The sequence below is a fragment of the Megascapheus bottae genome, chromosome 3, assembly GCF_031878675.1.
Source record: "Megascapheus bottae isolate mThoBot1 chromosome 3, mThoBot2.hap1, whole genome shotgun sequence".
Lineage (NCBI taxonomy): Eukaryota > Metazoa > Chordata > Mammalia > Rodentia > Geomyidae > Megascapheus > Megascapheus bottae.
Genome location: NC_143511.1, coordinates 32,419,011 through 32,439,130, shown reverse-complemented (window position 1 = coordinate 32,439,130; position 20,120 = coordinate 32,419,011). Strand labels below are relative to the sequence as shown.

The window sequence follows — 20,120 nt, the reverse complement described above, 5'->3', positions numbered from 1 at the left end:
GCAGTCAGGATAGTTAAGAGTTATGGGATAAGGGCTGGGAGTGTAGCCTAGTGGTGCAGCGCTTATCTTGCATGCACGAAGCCCTGGGGTTTGATTCCTCAGTACCACATACACAGAAAAAGCCAGAAGTGTTGCTGTGGCTCAAGTACTAGAGCATTAGCCTTCAGCACTGAGAGGCTCAGGGACAATGCCGAGGCCCTGTGTTCAAGCCTCAGGACTGGCGAGAGGGGGGCGGAGAGAGAGAGAGAGGAAGAGGGAAAGAGAGGGAGAGAGACAGAGAGAGAAAGAGACAGAGAGACAGAGAGAGAAAGGGGGGGAGCGAGAGAGAGGGAGGGAGCGAGAGGGAGCAGGAGAGAGGGAGAGAGAGAGACAGACAGACAGAATATATTATGGGATGGAAGAAGCTTGAGGAAAGCAGGTCTCAGGAGCTAGCATTGAGCTAACCACAAAACCAGAGCTCAGAGGCCCTTGCTGTACAGAGGTTGTGCTGGCTTCTGAATCCCAGTTGACAGGCTGGGGCAGGTCTTGGAGTGTGAGAAACCCCAGATCTACAGGCCAGTCCCAAGCTCCCCATCCCACCCACCTGTAGGCTCCAAAGGGCCAGCAGAGGCCGGACCCTCACCTGAGGTCCTTCAGCTGTCTGCAGTGTGTCAGCATGCTCGAGAGGGCGGGCATGTAGACCACCTTCCCCATCATGCCCAGATTGGCCAGTGACAGAGACTGCAGTTGCTGGCACTGCAGGCCGATGTTTACCAGCCCTGAGCCTGTCAGGAGCCCAGGCAACTGAGCCAATGTCAGGTGCCGCAGGAAGGCCAGCTGGCCAATGGCAGCCACCTCTGAGTCCCCGACATTCTGCGCCCGGCTGCAGGGTGGGAGGGAGTTGCGGATGGCAGGCTCGTTGCGTGGCATGGCCGAGGAAAAGTTAGAGCCAATGAGCTCCAGATGTTCCAGAAAGTGCAGGCTCTTCAGTAGAGACCAGAACACAGAGGCCGGCTGGGGGCCTGCTGAACCCAGGAAGGGGCTGACAGATGTCTGCACCCCAATGCGCACCTTCTTGCCAAAGCCCCGGGGTGCAGCATGCATCACAGGCTGGGCAGGAGGGCCCCGGGCTGAGTCGGCGATAGAGCAAACAGGCAGGGAGAGGGAGCGCAGCTGGCTGAGGCGGGCCAGGAGCTGGCAGAGGTGCCTGCCCAGGCCTTCAGAGCTGTGGTGGTGGGCAGCGGAGAGGTTGAGGTGGCGCAGGTTGCAGCAGGAGGCCACCAGTGTCTCCAGAATGCCACTGTCGATGTCATCCTCGGCCTTGCGTAGCAGGGAGTCTGGGGACAGGCAGTGGACACAGCCACTGAGGTTGAGGCTGGCCAGGCTCCGCAGGTCTTTCCCACCATTGATGACCCGCTGGATCAGGTGGCCCCCAGACAGGGTGCAGCGACTGAAGCTGAAGTAAAAGGGGTTGTTGAACTTCATGTTCTGGAGGAGGGTCGAGCCATTCAGCCAGGACCGGGGCAGCTGCAGGGCATCCAGGGCCACGTTCCGGGCCATGGATTCCAGGAGGTTCTTAGTGGCCCCGCTCTCGGCAAAGCTGCCGGGGACAGAGATGAGGAAGGCGTGCAGGTTCTCAGGTGTGCGGTCGCTGAGCACAGCCAGGTAGAGGCGCACCACCTCCTGGTTGATGTAGCCGGGAGCCAGGCGTGCATAGAACACACGCAGGTTCTGGTAGTGGGGCACGTTGCTCTGGCCCACCATGAGCTGGCCCGAGAGCACAGCACCCTCGCGTGTGCGGTCCAGGATCTCAAAGTAGAGCAGCAGCTTGTGCAGGCTGGGGCAGCAGGGTACCACACCATAGGACGGCGTGAACAGTGTCTGCTTGAGCTCACGCACGCGGCTCAGTGTGGCCCGACACTCGCTGCTCAGCTGGCTGGCATCGAAGCCTGGGTTCACATCAATGGCCAGCGAGCGCAGGTGCTGCAGGGCCGACAGCACCTTGGAGAGGCGCAAGGACGTCAGGTGGCAGCCCGAAAGGTTCACCCTGACAAGACTGCGGCACCTCGCCACATGCTCAATGGTGGAGCCCGACAACCAGTAGCAGCCTGCCAAGTTCAGCTGCTGGATCTCCTGGCCAATCTCCTTTACCAGCTGCTTCACCTTGTCCTCACTGGCCTGTGGAACAGGGAAGAGGCAGAAGAGGAAGGGAGGGAGTTGGAGCCACTTCACACTCTCAGCAAGCCCAGGGCCACTGGTGCTACTGCCTCCCTCTCTCTCACCCTTGCCGCAAGCCAACACACAAGGGACCTGACTCCAAAGGAATGGAAAGTGGAGCAGCCACCACAGGAACTACTTTTCTAGCCATGTATAGTAGTGTGCACCTGAACCCAGCACGCAGCAGGTTAAAGCAAGAGGATCAGGAATTTGAGGCCAGCCTGGACTATGTAGTTGAGACTTTGTTCCAAAGAAAAAGAAAAATAAACACACACATGTAAAGAATGTGCTGTAGTGGAGGAAGGGGAGTAGGACGCAAAAAAAAAAAAAGAATGAGCTGTATGCTGTATGGGTGGGCCAGGAGTTTAATCTAGTGGTAGAGTGCTTGCCTAGCATGTATGAAGACCTGGGTTCAATTCCTTAGTACCACATACATGGAAAAAAGAAGGAAAGAAAAAAGAAAGAAAGGAGAGAGGGAGGGAGAGAGGGTGGGAGGAAGGGAGGGAAAGAGGGAGGAAGGGAGGAAAAGGCAGGGGGAGGGGGGCAGGAAGGGAAGGGAGGAAAAAGTAAAGAATAAATTGTATAACTTGAGGTTGGGAATGGGGAGAACGAAAGAAGGGGTGACACTGGCCAAGAAGCACTGTCCTCATAACCTGACATGGAATTGTATTTCCTTTGTACAATGACCTAATAATAGTAATAATAATTTAAATAAAAGGGGAGGGTCAGTTTGGCCTAGTGGTAGAGTGCTTGCCTAGCATGCATGAAGGCCAGGGTTCGATTCCTCAGTACCACATATATAGAAAAAAGCTAGAAGTGGTGCTGAGGCTCAAGTGGTAGAGCTCTAGCCTTGAGAAAGCCCAAGGACAGTGCTCAGGCCCTGAGCTCAAGCCCAGGACTGGCAATAGATAGATAGATAGATAGATAGATAGATAGATAGATAGATAGATAGATAGATAGATAGATAGATAAATGGGGGAAAAAACTGAGTAACTTGTAAAATACCTGAGTCATGAGTCATACATCGACAAAACTTTTTTTCTTTTTTTGGCTGGTCATGGCACTTGAACTCTGGGCCTTGGTGCGGTCCCTGAGCGCTTCAGCTCAAGGCTACTGCCCTACCCCTGGAGCCACAGTGCCATTTCTGTTTTTTTAATTAATTGGAGATAAGAGTCTCACAGACTTTAGGGCCTGGGCAATACTCAGAACTCAGCCTCCTGAGTAGCTAGTAGTACAGGTGTGAGCCACCACGCCTGGTTTTTTGATTTTGTTTTTTTCTTAAAGCAGCTGGGCACCAGTGACTCAAGCCTACCATTTCAGGTACTCAGGAGGCTAAAATTTGAGGATCCTGGTTCAAAGCCAGCCCAGGAACAAACGTCCGTGAGACTCATCTCCAGAAAACCAGAAGTAGCACTGTGGCTCAAGTGGCAGAGCACTAGCCTTGAGCTGAAGAGGGACAATGCCCAGGCCAGAGTTCAAGTCCCATGACCAAACAATAAAAAACGAGGGTTGGAGTATAGCTTAATGGTAGAACACCTACTTAGCTAGCATGTCCAATCCAGCACAAAAACACAAAACCATGGAGGAGGGTACTAGGAATGTGACTTAGTGGTAGATTGCTTGCCTAGCAAGCAGGAAACCCTGGGTTCACTTCCTCAGCACCACATAAATTAAAAAATCCAGAAGTGGGGCTATAGCTCAAGTGGTAGAATGTTAGCCTTGAGCTAAAGAAGCTCACAGACAGTGCTCAGGCCTTAAATTCAAGATCCAGGATTGCACACTCTCCCCTCCCCCCTGCCAAAAAAAAAAAAGAAAAAAAACAAGCATGAAGGAGAGGGTGACAGTAGCTCACACCTGTAATCCTAGCTACTCAAGATGCTGAGATCTGAAGATCGTGGTTCAAAACCAGCCTGGGCAGGAAAGTCCATGAGACTTTTACCTCCAATTAACTACCAAAAAGCTGGAATGGTGCTGTGGTTCAAAGTGGCAGAATGCTAGCCTTGAGCACAAAAGTTCATGGACAGCACCAGTTCCCAGTTCAAGCCCCAGGACCAGCACCCAAAAAAAGTTCTAGCTACAGAGAAAGCAGACTACCCATACAGCCTTCATCTACACCCAGCACACCCAGGCACAGCCCTCATTCTCACTTCAGAACCACGCAGCAGTCTTGGCTGCAGTAACCCTTTTCTTCCCTTTCACATGAGTAAATACTCTCCAGAGCATACTGGTGCATACCTGTCATCCCAGCTGATCAGGAGGCAGAGGTAGGAGAATCAACCTGCCATCACCTGAGCAAAAATGTGAGACTATCTGAAAACTAAAAGCAAAAGGACTGGGGGTGTGACTCTGGAGAGGCCCTGAGTTCAAACCCCAGTACTAACAAACTAAAACAATCCTAGCTATTCAGGAGGCTGAGATTTGAGAACAGAGGTTCCAAGCCAGCAGGGCAGGAAAGTCCATGAGACTCTTAGCTCCAATTAGCCACCAAAAAGCCACAGATGAAATAATAAACAAAAGCAAAAATAGAAGCCAGGCACTAGTAGTTCATACCTGTAATCCTAGCTAGTCAGGAGGCTGAGATCTGAAAATAGAGATTCAAAGCCAGCCAAGGCATAAAAGTCCATGATATTCTTATCTCCAATTAAGCACCAGAAAACTGGAAGTGACGCAGTGGATCAAAATAAAGGAGCACTAACCTTGAGCTGAAGAACTCAGAGATAGGGTCCAAGCCCAGAGTTCAAGTACCAGGACCACCAACAACAAAAAAGCAAAAATTGAAATCCTGGGGCCGGGAGCATGGCCTAGGGGTAGAGTGCTCACCTAGCATGCATGAAGCCCTGGATTCGATCCCTTGGTATCACATGCACAGAAAAATTTGGAAGTAGCACTGTGGCTTAAGTGGCTGAGTGCTAGCCTTGAGCAAAAACTGTCCAAGGACAGTGTTCATGTCCTGAGTTTCAAACCCCAGGACTGGCAAAAGAAAAAAAAAAAAAGAAAGAAAGAAAGGGGGGCCTGGAGTTTGGCCTAGTGGTAAAGTGCTTTGCCTAGCATGCACAAAGACCAGGGTTCAAGTCCTCGGTACCACATACATAGAAAAAAGCCAGAAGTGGTGCTGTGGCTCGAGTGGTAGAGTTCTAACCTTGAGAAAGCCCAAGGACAGTGCTCAGGCCCTGAGCTCAAGGCCCAGGACTAGTGAAAGAGAGAGAGAGAGAGAGAGAGAGAGAGAGAGAGAGAGAGAGAGAGAGAGAGAGAGGGGAAGGAAGGAAGGAAGGAAGGAAGGAAGGAAGGAAGGAAGGAAGGAAGGAAGGAAGAATAGAAAGAAAGGAAAGAAAAAAGAAAGAAAGAAAGAGATAGATAGATTAATTCCATGGGCCAGGAGTTTGGCCTAGTGGTAAAGTGCTTGCTAGCCATTCATGAGGACCTGGGTTCAATTCCTCAATACCACATACATAGAAATTGGAAGTGGTGCTGTGGCTCAAGTGGTAGAGCATTAGCCTTGAGGAAAAAGCCCAAGGACAGTGCTCAGGCCCTGAGTTCAGCAAAAATAGAAATCCCTGGCTTGGACTGGCTTAGGGGGACCACATCCTGCCCCCCATAGGTGGACAGCACCATCCACAGCACCACCCTGTGGTAAACAAGCTGGCTGAGCATTGGCTCAGGCACTTTGGTGCCTGGATTCCACTGCTATCATCAAGGACAGGATCGTGTTCCATCCTCCCGAGCTGCTTGCATAGGGGTCCTGGGCCCGCTGCTTCCACTGGAGGGCCAGGCATCAGAGCTTTCAACATAGAGGAACAGCAACTCACATTCACTGCTGTGTTTACTACCCACAGGACAGCAGAGTCCACTGACGGGGACTCCTAAGCCCTGGTGGCTCCAATTAGCCACAACTCCACTCCTGGCAGCCTCCCATATCCCCTCCAGAGCCTCTTCCTCAATTCCTGGCCTCCTCCCCCAGGGGCCAAGCACGCAGTTCCTGATCGTCAGTGCCCCCAGGCTCACCTGATAGTCCTTCTGCAGCAGCACGGTGTGGACCAGGCTCTTGTCCAGGCACAGTGCTGCGAGCTTGCGACAGGTGGGCCGCACATTCAGCACCAGGTCTGTGCTGGGCACATGGCTCAGGATGTGCAGGAGAATCTCGTCAGAGAAGCCTAGCAGGTGAGCATCACCCACCACCTCGGCCACTGCAGGGGCCGCTGAGACATCACTGGCCGGGTCCTGAAATAAAAAGGACAGTCAAGTTTCCACCAGAGAACTAGAAATGTGGCTTAGTGGTAGAGTGCTTGCCTAGTACGCAGGAAGCCCTGGGTTCCATTCCTCAGTATCCCATAAACAGAAGGAGTGAGAAGTGGCATTGTGGGTCAAGTGGTAGAGTGCTAGCCTTGAGCAAATGCCCAGGCCTTGAGTTCAAGCCCCAGGACTGGCAAAAACAAAAAGTTTCCCACCAAATCCAGAAGGGCAGCTGCCAGCCCAGCCTTGCCAGGCAGAGAGATAAGCCAGACCTGAAATTCTCCAACCCCTTTCAGACCTACTCGGCAGAAGCAAAAAACAGAAACACAGAGCTTTTCCTACTAGAGGTCTCTGCAGTCAGCAACAAATCTTATTTATTTTTCTTTGGTTGATTTGGGTTTGTTTTCTGGTTTTTGATGTTGTTTTGGTGTTCTTTGTTGGGCCTTAAGCTTACTTAGGATTCTTGTTCAGGAAGTGACCCACACGTGATCCACACTTACAGCCCAGCGTTTTGCAGTTATGTTGGAGATGGGAATCTCAGTTTCCTGTCTAGGCTGGCTTGGAACCACAATCCTCATATCTCAGCATTCTGAGTAGCTAGGATTAGATGCATGAGACAGCAATGCCTGGCTGTGTTTGGAGGTTTTTTTTCTTTTATTTTTGTTCTGTGAGCCAGGATCTGGCTATGTAGCCTAGGCTGACCTGGAACATCCTGTAGTTGCCTCCTGAGTGCTGAGATTACAGACAGGGGCCACCATACCTGGCTGCCCACAAGCATTTGTACCACCTTTCCCAGCAACTGTGACTCCAAGGCCTTCCTTCACTGCATCCCGTCCTTCTTCCTGTCTGCTTTCCATGTGTGTCGGCATGGATGGAAAGCTTGGGTTTGTGAAAGCCATTGTGCTGCCACGGCAACTGTGCTGCCTTGGAGAGAGTGCAAGTTTGACTAGCCCCATGCACTGGAGGCCTTCCTATCCCCCCACCATGCCCAGCCCTCTTCAGCTGCCACAGCATACCAGGGTACCCAGGATGCTTAATGCCTGCTGTTCTAATTTTTTTTTTTTTTTGCCAGTCCTGGGCTTGAGCTCAGGGCCTGAGCCCTGTCCTTAGGCTTTCTCAAGGCTAGAGCTCTACCACTTGAACCTCCAGCTTTTTTCTATATATGTGGTATCGAGGAATCGAACCTGGGTCTTTGTGCATGCTAGGCAAGCACTCTGCCAACTAGGCCAAACTCCCGGCCCCTGCTATTCTATTGTCAGAAAGCAGAAGCCACAATGTACACCAAAGAACACAGCAGGCCGTGTATCAGTGGCTTACGCTTCTAATCCTAGCTACTCAGGAGGCTGAAATCTGAGGAATAAAGTTCAAAGCCAGCCCTGACACAAAAGTCTCTTAAGACTCTTATCTCCAATTAACCATCAAAAAACTGGAAGTGGCATTGTGGCTCAAAATGGTAGAGGGATATCTTTGAGCTGAAGAGCTCAGGGACAGTGACAAGTTCAAGCCCCACAACTGACAAAAAAAAAAAAAAAGAACACAGCCAGGTCAGAGTTGAGGTCACATTTGCCATTAAGAAAAGAAGTGGGGGGCCGGGAGTTTAGCCTAGTGGTAGAGTGCTTGCCTAGCATGCACGAAGACCCGGGTTCAATTCCTTGGTACCACATACATAGAAAAAAGCCAGAAGTGGTGCTAAGGCTCAAGTGGTAGAGCTCTAGCCTTGAGAAAGTCCAAGGACAGGGGGCCGGGAGTTTGGCCTACTGGTAGAGTGCTTGCCTAGCATGCACAAAGACCCGGGTTCAATTCCTCGGTACCCCACATACATAGCAAAAAGCCGGAAATGGTGCTGAGGCTCAAGTGGTAGAGCTCTAGCCTTGAGAAAGCCCAAGAACAGTGCTCAAGCCCTGAGCCCAAGCCCAGGAATGGCAAAAAAAAAAAAAAAAAAGTCCAAGGACAGTGCTCAGGCCCAGGACTCGCAAAAAGAAAAAAAAAAAAAGAAAAAGAAAGAAAGAAAAGAAGTGGGGCCTTCAATTCCTTGGTACCACATACATAGAAAAAAAAAAAAGCTAGAAGTGGTGCTGTGGCTCAAGTGGTAGAGGACTAGCCTTGAGAAAAAGTCTAAGAACAGTACCAGGCCCTGAGTTCAAGCCCCACAACAGACAAAAAATAAAATAATAATAATCAAGAAAGACTGGATGCCATGGCTCATGCCTGCAATCCTATCTACTCAGGAGGCTGAGATCTGAGGATTAAGGTTCAAAGCCAGCCCAGGCACAAAAGGACCCCAGACTCTTATCTCTAATTAACCTCTAGAAAATGGGAAGTGGTGCTTGGCTCCAGGGTAGGGCAGTAGTCTTGAGCTGAAGAGCTCAGGGACAGCGCCTAGGCCCCAAGACCAATCAAAAAAAGAAAAAAAGAAAGAAAAAGAAAACAAGGGCCAATGGCCTAATGGTAGAGTGCTTGCCTAGCATGCACAATGACCTGGGTTCGATTCCTTAATACCAAACACATAGAAAAAGCCAGAAATGGTCCTGTGGCTCAAGTGGTAGAACACTAGCCTTGAAAAAAGCCCATGGGCAGTTCTCAGGCCCTGAGTTCAAGTCCCAGGACTGGCGAAAAAAAAAAAGCTGGAAGGGTGCTGTGGCTCAAGGGGTAGAGCTCTAGCCTTGAGAAAGCCTAAGGACAGAACGCAGGCCCTGAGTTTAATCTTCAGGGCTGAAAGAAAGAAGATAGCATCATGTAAATTTCCATAGGTCTGAGACCACAATGAAGCATCTTTTTTTTAAAGCCAGCCAGAAATGACAGGGACTCAGAGAAAGTGCTCGAGTGTCAGCCTCAGCACAGCCTCCATCATCTCTCTCCCCACTTCCCTTATTGATAGGGTGTGGGGGCTGCAGGGGATGGCTCCCCTCAGGCCGGCTGCTGGAGGCCAACTCCAGCAGGCAGGGTGGGAACTTGTGCCCAGCCTGCAAGTCATCATTCCCTGAACTCAGCCTTCCGGAGACAAAGCCTGTAAGTCAATGCACCCTGCTCTGCTGCCAAGTGGCAAGGCCATGAGCAAAGGATGTGCACCTGGGGGAGGTAGTGCTCTCCAGGATTCTTTTTTTTTTTTTTTTTTTTTGCCAGTCCTGGGCTTGAGCTCAGGGCCTGAGCACTGTCCTTGGACTTTCTCAAGGCTAGAGCTCTACCACTTGAGCTTCAGCACACTTCCGGCTTTTTCTATATATGTGGTACCAAGGAATCGAACCCGGAACCCGGGTCTTTGTGCATGCTAGGCAAGCACTTTAACCACTAGGCCAAATTCCCGGCCCTCTCCAGGATTCTTAACCTAGGGTTTGCTCACCTCCAATCATACCAAAGCAAGTACTAGTTTCCATCTATCTCGAAGCAGGGTGGGGAAACAGAGGCAGGTTCCCTCCCACTTAGACCCTAATTGAGGCAGGTCCCCCTCCCACTTAAACCTTATGTAAGACGACAGCCAGAGAAACAGTGTATCAGGTAGAGATGACACAAGGTGCCCAGAACTTGTTGTGTGAGAGGATATCCAGGCACTATTTTCTGGAGTTTCCCAAAATCCCACTGTAAAAGGGTGAAGGGCAACCCAGAACTGACTTTCATCTCCTCATAGAGCCATCCAGCTACAATCAGACCATGGAAAAAGTGGTTTCAGAAGTCAGTGCCTTGCTAAAGTCTATGAAATTTTACAATGTTTCCAAATAACAGAGAACTGAAACATGGGGGGGGGGCTGTTTGGAGGACATCCCCTCCCAGAAAGTGGTCCTCACTTATGGACCACTCAGGCATGCAAAGAAACTGCAGGATATACAAAGGAACAGGTGCAACATCTTCGGTATCTTTGAATCATCTAAAAGGGTTAAATTAAGAGATGAGACATGGCTCATGATTGCAATCCTAGCTATTCAGGAGGCTGAGATCTGAGGATGGCAGTTTTAAAGCCAGCCCACTCAGGAAAGTTCATGAGACACTTTTATCCAATTAGCCACCAGAAAACTAGCAGTGGAGCTGTGGTTCAAAGTGGAATAGCACTAGCCTTGAGTGAAAAAGCTCAAGAACAGCACCCAGGCCCTGAGCTCAATCCCTACCACCAACAACAACAAAAAAGAAGAATTGGAAGTATGGCTCAAGTGGTAGAGCATCAGCCATGAGCAAACAAGCCAAGCAAAAGTAAGGCCCTGAATTCAAACTCCAGCACTTGCAAACAACAAAAGGTTCCCCTACCACCCTTACACAGATGTGTGAGTTCCACATTATAAAATCACATCCCTAGAGTAATGTGAGTGGTGTCATTGTCCTCCACTCAACTCACTGATCTTTGTTTATCTGGATGGCAATTGCTGGACTGACCCCCAAGCACTCATACCGCCAGACTTTGGGCACAAAGTGTGCCCTTCACTCAAGGGTAAACACTGTTTCTAGGAACTTCAGCACAGAAGCATCCACCAAATGGATATGATGGTGCACAACTGAAATCTCAGCTACTCAGTAAGCACAGATCAAGAAGATCACAGTTCAAAGCCAGCCTGGGTAAAAAGTGAAATCCCGTCTCACCCAGTTATTTGGGTGAAGTGGTAAGTGCTTGTCATTCCAGCTATGAAGAAGACCCTAGGTAGAAGGATCTCACTCCAAAGATGGATATCAAGTAAAAACAGGAAACCCTAATTAAAAATAACTAAAGCCAAAAAGGGCTGGGAAATTGGCTCAAGGGATAGAGTGCCAGCTGTGCAAGTATGCCAATAAAGCACAAGATCCTGAGTTCAAAACAAAGAGGAAGAACTAAAGCTAAGCACAGTGTTTTGCCTGTAGTTCCAGCCATGTAGGAGGCTGAGACAGGATGATCTGAGCCAGTCTGTTTGACAATGGCCTGAGTAACATAGTAAGGGGAGAGGGAGATCGTGTGTGTGTGTGTGTGTGTGTGTGTGTGTGTGTGTGTGTGTACATATGAAGAAGAAAGGGGAGAAGGAAAAAAAGAAAGAGGAGGAGGGGCAATAAGGAAGGGAGAGAGAATGGAAGGGAAATGAGAGGAGGGGAAGAAAAAGGAAGCAAAAAAGAGGGAGAGGGAATGGGAGGAAGAAGGGAGAAGAGGGAAGGGGAAAGGAGGAGAGGGTAAAGAAAGGGCAGGGAAGATACCCAGGATGCAAGAACATCCTGACCATACCCACATGTGCTTCTTCAAGAAAGGAGCCTTTGAGCCAGGTCTTCATTAAAATCGAGTTACCAAAACGCCGTCCCCCACTCTAGTCCCGGACACATAGCTACCTGGGATCTACCAACAAAGCAACAAAGCAATGCTGTGCCAGAGCTGGTAGAACTGAAGCTTTCTGACCCTTCCAGTCAGCATCTTCAGTATGCAGGTGGGCCACAACCCCTTCCCTGTCAATCAGGAAACCCACGGGAGGGGTGGAGCTTCTAGGCCAACTTCATTTAACATCAAAGAAGCCATCAGCACCTCCCGCTCATTCCCCAAGCACCCTGCCTCAAATATTCTAAGTAAAACCCGAGAGCTTCCCACTGCCTGAACCCAGGAAACCCCGACCCATCTCCGCCCCACCAGTTGACAAATATCAATTCAGGAACGCGATGTCACTGGTCAGAAACCACAGAGAGATCGGCGCAGCGTTTGGGGCAGGAAATGCTGGGTAAGTCCTAAGTGCCCCCCCCCCGCCCCAGGAAAGAAATGATTTGCCCTTCTTTGTCCTCCCCCACGATAAGCAGGCAGAGGCTGGGCTCCAGCCGAGCCCGGAGACCTCGACAGCGAGGAAGGGACAACGTCCCCTACCTGTGAGGACCAAGCCAAGGCCACGAGGAAAATGGTTTGCAAACTCCAGGGAGTGACAAGAAGGGAGCCACCTAGGGAATCTCGGCCGCTGTGCCTTCCGAGGCCTGGCGAGGAAGGGAACAGCCCAGGAGGCTCCCAGATCAGGGCCAGGGCCAGGGCCAGGAAGGAGGGAGGGGGCGTCCGGATGGGAAGAACCGAGGGAGGCCCAGGTCGCCCAGGCAGGAGCAGAGAGGACAGGGACGTTGTTCATACCTCTTCGGGGCTGGCCATGTCGCGGGCTGGCCGTGCTGCGGCTCCAGAGGCCGCAGCCCCGGGGCCTCTCGCCGGCCAGGTTAGGGATGCTCGAAGCCGGCGCGTCCGCCGCTCCTCAGAGACCCCGGCAGGGGGCGGGGCTGTCCCTCACTTCCGGCGCCCCCTTTGACGCACTTCCGCTGGTCCACAGGAGGGCGGTCTACAGCCGCCATGTTGGGGGTGGCGCCGGCCAGGAAACTACGAGGTAACTGAAGGACATGGAAGACCCCATATGTCCTTGACTACTTCTTCCAGCTCGTTCGGCCAAGCTACACCAGGCCCTTCCAGCCACACCACCCTTCTTACCCGCCCAGCGTCCTCCCACCTCCTCCGAGCATTGGCATTTGACCTCACTGCGGAATTCACACATCACCTGTCAAAGTCACCTGTCCGTCAAAGACCCCACCCACCCCCACCCCGAGAGTGCGCACGCGCCCGGACTGCTCGGAAGCCGACAGGCGAATGCAGTCGGAGCACCCCTGTGTGCATGGATGCGAGTAACAAAGGAAGCCTCTTTTCTTTTTTGTTTTCTTTTTTTTTTTTTTTTTTTGCCAGTCCTGGGCTGGAGCTCAGGGCCTGAGCACTGTCCTTGGACTTTCTCAAGGCTAGAGCTCTACCACTTGAGCCTCAGCACCACTTCCGGCTTTTTTTTCTGGTACCGAGGAATCGAACCCGGGTCTATCATGCATGCTAGGCAAGCACTTTAACCACTAGGCCAAACTCCCGGCCCAGGAAACCTCTTTTCTACAATTAATATGAACCAATACAAATAAAATGAGGCAGGCCCCATTGACTCACACCTGTAATCTTAGCTACTCAGGAGGCTGAGATCTGAGGATCGCGGTTTGAAAAGCCAGTCCGGGGAAGAAAAGTCCGGGAGACTGTTATCTACAATACATTACTTATAAAAAGCCTGAAGTGGCGTTGTGGCTCAAGTCATTGAGCACAAGCAGCTCAGGGACATCCTCCAGGTCCTGAGTTCTCAAGCCCCAGAACCCACAAAAGAAATGAGATACAAGTCGGGTGCCCGTGGCTGACACTGGTTAGTCTAGTTACTCAGGTGGCTGAGATTTGAGGTTGCAGTTCAAAGCCAACCCAGGGGACCGGGAGTATAGCCTAGTGGTAGAATGCTTGCCTAGATGCACAATTCTTCAATTTCTTGGTAACACATACTAACAAAAAGCCAGAAGTCATACTGTGGCTCGTGGGACAAAATGCTATCATTGAGCAAAAAATGTCCAAGGACAGTGCCCAGGCCCTGAGTTCAAGCCCAGGACTGGAGAAAAAAAAAAAAGCCAACTCAAGCAGGAAAGTCTGAGAGTCTCATCTCCAGTTAACTGCCAAGAAGTCAGAAATGGAGCTGTGGCTCAAATGGTAGAACACTAAAGTTAAGAGCCCTGAGTTCAAGCCTCAGGGCACGTATCAGGAAGAAAAGAAAAAAAAAAGAATTGAGCCTGACTGTAAGTCTTGACTTCTAGGTAATGCAAACAAGTGTGCACAGGTTTGCTAGTCCTAATTTGTAATTCTTTTAAGCTGTGGAAGCTATAGGTGTGAAACCAAGGTGGTGAGGCTACACTCACTTCAAAGGCTTAGGAAAGATTCCTTCCCTGCTTCTCCCTAGTTTCCAGTATTTGCCAGCAATCCTTGGAATCCTTGTAGTGCAGTTGCATCCCTCCAAGTTCTATTTTGCCCTTCTCCTCACTGAGTGTCCCTGTGTGTCCTGAACCCAGAAGCCATACAAAGTCCTGGTTCCATTTTCTATTCACAGCAAAAAGGAAAACAAAAGAGCCGGGAGGGGGTGGGGAGGAAGAGCGCTTCTCGCTCCTGTGGGGGTGGCTCACTCCTAACTACTCAAGAAGCTAAAACCTGGTTTGAGTTGGGCTGTGGATTGAGCAGAGTCTTTGTTGCAAGCCAGGCCTTGGTAGGGCAGCTGCAAGCTGGCCCCAGGCAGGGGGTGGGGCGGGGCAGCCAGATGATTCCCAAGGGAGACTGGAATGGTCCGTGGAGCCTCTCCTTACCAAAGGCCTATTTCTCAAGTGAGGCTGAGAGCTTTGGCAGGCATAAGGGTTGGGTCTTATCTCCTGGCCTCTGTCCCCTAACAACCCATGCCACTGCCTGACACATGCCACACTCCTGACACATGCAATGCACACCCCCACATCACTCTCTGGCCTCCAAGGTCAGCTACAGGAAATGTCTGGGCCTTCTTCCTCTACCAGTAGTGGCTCCTCCTCCAACCAGCCCAGTCTTAAGATCCTTCAGTACCTTTTGTCCAAAAAAGGCAAAATAATAGCTTTTTCTTAAAAAAAAAATCTGGATTTTTAAGCAGGGCGTGGCCTTCATCCCAGCATTATAGAGGCAAAAAGATCTCAAAGGTCAGCCAGTCTTAAAACAAATCTATATTGCTTTGGCTGGGAGCACTTGTGGCCCTGTTCCTGCTAGTCCCCTTATTTGCTTACCTTTAAGGTTCTCCCCAGCCCAGCACCATTCACTGGGTGCCTTTTGAGGATAGGGGTAGGTCTAGCTTGGCCTAAACTGTTGTCACATGTGGGTGAATGGACCACTACATCACAAGAATGGGTGGATACACAAGTAGACAAGGTCCTTTTGCCAATGACAGCACTTCCATGGCAGACCCAGGCCCAACCTAGATGACACCCTACTGCCCCATGGGAGAACTACCCCATTTATCAGATGCTTCTGGGAATGTTACACAGCTCAATGGTGCCATGACTGCTGGCTATAGCTTGTACACAGGAAGTCCCAGTTTCTCAGATGCCTGTCACAAGGATACCCACACAGGGTGAGCCGTTTCTCCTGCTGGGAGCAGCCAGCAGAAGCTAAGCTATAACACCTGCCAAACTAGCTGGCTGGGAGACTATCCTTTTATCCATTTAGTGGGTCAGGCCTGAAAATGACCATCCCCCCAGTCACTTGACTGGCTCAGTTCTCCCAATCTAAGGAAAATCATCTCTTGGAGGTAAACTGAAAGGTATCGTACCCTTTCCTTTCTGGAGAATATGAGGCAGTGCGTTTAAGGGTAGGATAGCAATACTCTTGAGAGTCCCACCATTGACTCCATTCCCAAGGGGTTTTGTGTCACACCCATTCACCATACCATATGCCTCTCCCTCCTCCCCTTCCCACTGCCCTTGGAAAAACCTGCTTCCCCTCCCCCAGCCTGCACCCCACTCCCTAGCCAAGCAACGAAACCACAGTTGTTTTTCAAGATGTGCACTTTTATTGAACTGGTCTCAAGTCAGTGTACAGGGGAGTCCTGGCCACTTTCACCTCAAGCCACTCCCAGGGAGATTTTTTAAAAGCCTTCGTTCATACATCTCATGTTGAGGGGGGGGGCAAAAAAGGGAAGGAGGTCCACCATGGCTGACCATTCAAAAGAAAACAAAATAAAAAAGTATTAAGGCGATTAAAAAAATGTCGCATTACACCATGTACACGAAAGCAATGTTGTCTCTCCCCTGAACGGACTGGGCAAGGGAGGGCTGATAGGCCACGCTCCTTCCCAGGAAGGAGGGGGCTGGGGTGGCTTTTGGGAGGGTGAGGGACTTCCTGTAACAATGCAATCTCACAATATTTGGAATGACTATTAAAAAAAAAAGACAATGTACAATCAAAGTCCTGGCCACATTGTAGAACTTTGGGGGTTGCTTGCTCCTGCTCCTGCTGCCACCTTCACACCGTTCCAGTTTTTAAATCCTGAGTCAAAAGCGCCAAAAGAAACAAAACAAAAATTTAAAAAAAGAATAACAAAAGAAAAAAAAAATGAAGCCATGCCAATCTCATCTGTTTTCTGCGCAAAGTTAAGGTATTTTTTTTTTTTTTGTCAAGAGAGGGTGTATCGCAGCTAGGTAACAGTCCGCCTAGAAGCACTTGCGGTGCACGATGGAGGGGCCGGACTCGTCATACTCCTGCTTGCTAATCCACATCTGCTGGAAGGTGGACAGGGAGGCCAGGATGGAGCCACCGATCCACACAGAGTATTTGCGCTCAGGGGGAGCAATGATCTGCAAAGAGAAGACAATAAAAGGGTCGTTATGAATACTTTTGCTGACATCGCTGGCAGTGTACCTCACAGTAGACCACCAGGTCCTAGGTCGGGCTGGCTGACACCCACCTTGATCTTCATCGTGCTGGGTGCCAGGGCTGTGATCTCCTTCTGCATCCTGTCAGCAATGCCAGGGTACATGGTGGTACCACCAGACAGCACAGTGTTGGCGTACAGGTCCTTACGGATGTCCACATCACACTTCATGATGGAGTTGAAGGTAGTTTCATGGATGCCGCAGGATTCCATGCCTGAGAGAAAAGAGAAGCCATACTCAACCTCCAGAGTGCACCATCCAAGGGTCAATGCTGGGTGAAGAGAAACTAGGCCAGGTGGACTTACCCAGGAAGGAGGGCTGGAAAAGGGCCTCAGGGCAACGGAAGCGCTCGTTGCCAATGGTAATCACTTGCCCATCAGGCAGCTCATAGCTCTTCTCCAGGGAGGAGGAGGAAGCAGCAGTGGCCATCTCCTGCTCGAAATCCAAGGCGACGTAGCACAGCTTCTCCTTGATGTCACGCACAATTTCCCGCTCAGCTGTGGTGGTGAAGCTGTAGCCTCTCTCGGTCAGGATCTTCATGAGGTAGTCTGTCAGGTCCCGGCCAGCCAGGTCCAGACGCAGGATGGCATGGGGGAGGGCATACCCCTCATAGATGGGCACTGTGTGGGTGACCCCATCACCAGAGTCCATGACAATGCCAGTGGTGCGACCAGAGGCATACAAGGACAGCACAGCCTGAATGGCCACATACATGGCTGGGGTGTTGAAGGTCTCGAACATGATCTGTGAGAAAAAAATAGGCCTTGTGATGCTCCAGAAGCCGCCAGAAGTAAACAGACTAGCTTGAAGACATGCAGTGTGCAAAAACAAAGGGAAAAAAACACAGCTAAGGAAGTGCTGGTAAGGTTCGAGATGGGATTCTATTCAGGCCTACTGTGCACCTACTGAATACACATTCCAAGGCCTTATTAGCTTTTTCACACGAGCCTGGTTAGTACCTATACCACCACCCAGTGTGGGCTTTTTAAAACACCTAATTAAAAAGGCAAACACAAGAGAAAAGAGCTCATCTGGAAAAAGCAAATAGAACCTGCAAAGTCCCAAAGGAGGCTCAGGGCAGAGAAGAAAAGTCCTAAAGAGAATGGCAGAAGAAAGATCATGTAAGAAAAGGGCGTGGCACAGAAGGGCGAGACAAGATGGAGGTGACCTGGGGGGGAAGGTACCCGTGACTAACCTGGGTCATCTTTTCACGATTGGCCTTGGGGTTCAGGGGGGCTTCGGTCAGCAACACGGGGTGTTCCTCGGGGGCCACACGCAGCTCGTTGTAGAAAGTATGGTGCCAGATCTTCTCCATGTCGTCCCAGTTGGTAACAATGCCGTGCTCGATGGGGTACTTCAGGGTCAGGATGCCTCTCTTGCTCTGGGCTTCGTCGCCGACGTAGGAGTCCTTCTGGCCCATGCCCACCATCACGCCCTGCGGAGTGGGGAGGCATCTTGAGCACGGAGGTATCCCTGGACCGAGACCCCTGTGCAAAAGCCCCGAAACTCCCACTCGTTGGAGAGCCCGCCCGCCCATGGCCGCCTACCTGGTGCCTTGGGCGTCCCACGATGGAGGGGAAGACCGCGCGGGGGGCATCGTCGCCAGCGAAGCCGGCTTTGCACATGCCGGAGCCATTGTCGACAACGAGCGCAGCAATATCATCGTCCATGGTGAGCTGCGGGACACGGGCGCGATGACTAGGGGTCCCGGGCGCGGCCGGCCCCGCCCACTTCCGGTGCGCCGCGGCCTCGGACCGCCAGGGGGCGCCGGCGCGCGCCCGGCTCGGGGACAAAGGAAGCCCGGCCAGGCGCGTTATTACCATAAAAGGCAATCGCTGGTCGGAGGCGGCTCCGTGGCGCGCGGCAGGAAGCCAGGCCCCCGCGCCCCTCCCCACTGGGCGCCGGTCCCGCCCCCGCTCGGTTCAAACACCCAGTGATCGGGCGGGCGCGCGCAGCAGCCACACCCAGAGACCGAGCAAGCGCGTGCGCCTTAGCGCCGCGGCAACCCCACCCCTTCCGGGTGTCGGCCCCGCCCTCGCCCCAACCCTAGGACAAGGCTCCCTAGATCTTAGTACGCACGCGCCAAGAGCGCCGCGGACTCTAGCGCGCAAGCGCAATGGCGTCCCTGCCCCCACCCGGCCCGTCCGGCCTCGCCGCGCCCGCAGCTAATTCGGACAAAGACCCACGGGGAGATTTAGATTTATTACAGCTCCCAGACCGCAGGACAGGGCCACCCCGGGAGGGGAGAGCCTGCACAAAGCCGCCCGCATGCCGAGCGACTCTCCAAATCCTCCTAGGTGTCCACTGCATGGCCTATCCGGACTCCCACCCCAACTGCACACCGGGGCCAGGGCCGGTCCACCCCGGGACCGCGCGGTCTCGGGGAGTCTACTCGGGGGCCAGAGCCCGACCCCAGGCGTCCACACCGGAGTCGGGGCCGGCTCCCGGGCGCTCACAGCGGGGCCAGAGCGGCCTCCGGGCGTCCTCACCGGGGGCAGAGCCGGCCGCGGGCGTCCGCTGCGCAGCTCGCCTCCCCACCCACCCCCCAAGCGCCCCACCGCGCTGGGCCCTGGCGCTGCGGCCTCCGCCCTGCGGGCCGGCCCAGGCCGGGCCTTACCTGAGTGTGGGTGCGGACGGCGGCAGGAGTGGAGAGAAGGCGCTGGCGGCGGGACGCGGTCTGGACAGTGGCAGCGCCTCGCGCCGCCGGGTTTTATAGCGCGCCGCCGCGGCCGCTCGAGCCATAAAAGGCAACTTTCGGAACGGCGCTCGCTGATTGGCCGCGCGCCGCTCACTCACCGGCCTCGCCGCACAGTGCAGCATTTTTTTACCCCCTCTCCCCTCCTTTTGCTAAAAGAAAAAAAAAAAAAAAAAAAAACCGGAGAGCAGAAAACGAGATTGAGGAAGAGGAGGAAGGAGCGTTTGGGCCACCCTTGGGTGCTGGCCCCGGTGCGCCCCAGGCTGCGCGGACGGCCCCTTCCCCGCCACCCTGGATCCTAGGGCCGGGCATGGTCAGGCTTGGAACGGGCCTGCTCATCTCGTGCCCCCCACCCGTCCCGGGCCCCTCAGGGTGTCCATCAGGGGGATCAGGGTGCGCAGTCTGGTAGGCGAGGGTCAGCGTGGGTGCTGGGTTGCTACCTGACCCGAACTCTCGATTAAGGCACATGTGGGCCCTGAGTGGTCAGGGCATCATCGCTGCCCCCTTTGCCAACTGTAGCCTAAGGAAACCAGAAAGCCCGGGCCGGGGGGTGAGGGGTGGGGGTTCTTGGTGGTACCCATTTAGCTGAAGCGTGAGATCTGGTGGGAACCATCTACAGAGGTCTGGAGTAGTCGGCTTGGTGTGGTTGGTGGAGCCAGTGGGCTTTGGTTAGGACCAGTTATCGGAATGACTTAGGACAAGTAATCTGGGGACAGGACAGGATCCAGGAGTCCAGACGCTAGAAGGACCCTGAAAAGTCCCCAGACCACCCCTGCCCTACAGACTTAAGAAGAGACCTTGCTCTAGCAAG

The 20,120-nt window shown here is 52.5% G+C and overlaps 2 protein-coding genes across 2 annotated transcripts in view; both read right to left on the bottom strand.

Moving 5' to 3' along the window:
- The window catches only part of Fbxl18 (F-box and leucine rich repeat protein 18), a 28,771-nt gene extending 16,178 nt beyond the window's left edge, over nt 1-12,593 (bottom strand). The window contains exons 1-3 of the mRNA XM_090329817.1: nt 12,473-12,593; nt 6,199-6,414; nt 623-2,157 (exon numbers count right to left, since the gene is read on the bottom strand). Coding sequence (XP_090185943.1) covers nt 623-2,157; nt 6,199-6,414; nt 12,473-12,490 — 1,769 coding nt within the window. The 5' untranslated portion in view covers nt 12,491-12,593. The remainder of the gene's footprint in view (nt 1-622; nt 2,158-6,198; nt 6,415-12,472) is intronic.
- Nucleotides 12,594-15,729: 3,136 nt separating this feature from the next.
- Actb (actin beta) lies at nt 15,730-19,310 on the bottom strand. Its single transcript, XM_090329816.1, has 6 exons — nt 19,232-19,310; nt 18,162-18,290; nt 17,810-18,049; nt 16,920-17,358; nt 16,647-16,828; nt 15,730-16,536 (listed from the first exon to the last, which is right to left on the bottom strand). Exons 2-6 carry the CDS (start codon nt 18,282-18,284, stop codon nt 16,393-16,395), a joined length of 1,128 nt encoding a protein of 375 aa, XP_090185942.1. The 5' UTR covers nt 18,285-18,290; nt 19,232-19,310; the 3' UTR covers nt 15,730-16,392.
- Nucleotides 19,311-20,120: the final 810 nt, after the last annotated feature.

Bases quoted from the DNA above. Each gene is read 5' to 3' on its own strand.
- Actb (XM_090329816.1), bottom strand. From the start codon at position 18,284: ATGGACGATGATATTGCTGCGCTCGTTGTCGACAATGGCTCCGGCATG. The intron at 17,359-17,809 runs GTTAGTCACGGG...TTTTTCTCACAG, and splicing joins ATCGTGAAAAGATGACCCAG to ATCATGTTCGAGACCTTCAA. The intron at 16,537-16,646 runs GTGGGTGTCAGC...TTCTCTTTGCAG, and splicing joins CCAGCACGATGAAGATCAAG to ATCATTGCTCCCCCTGAGCG.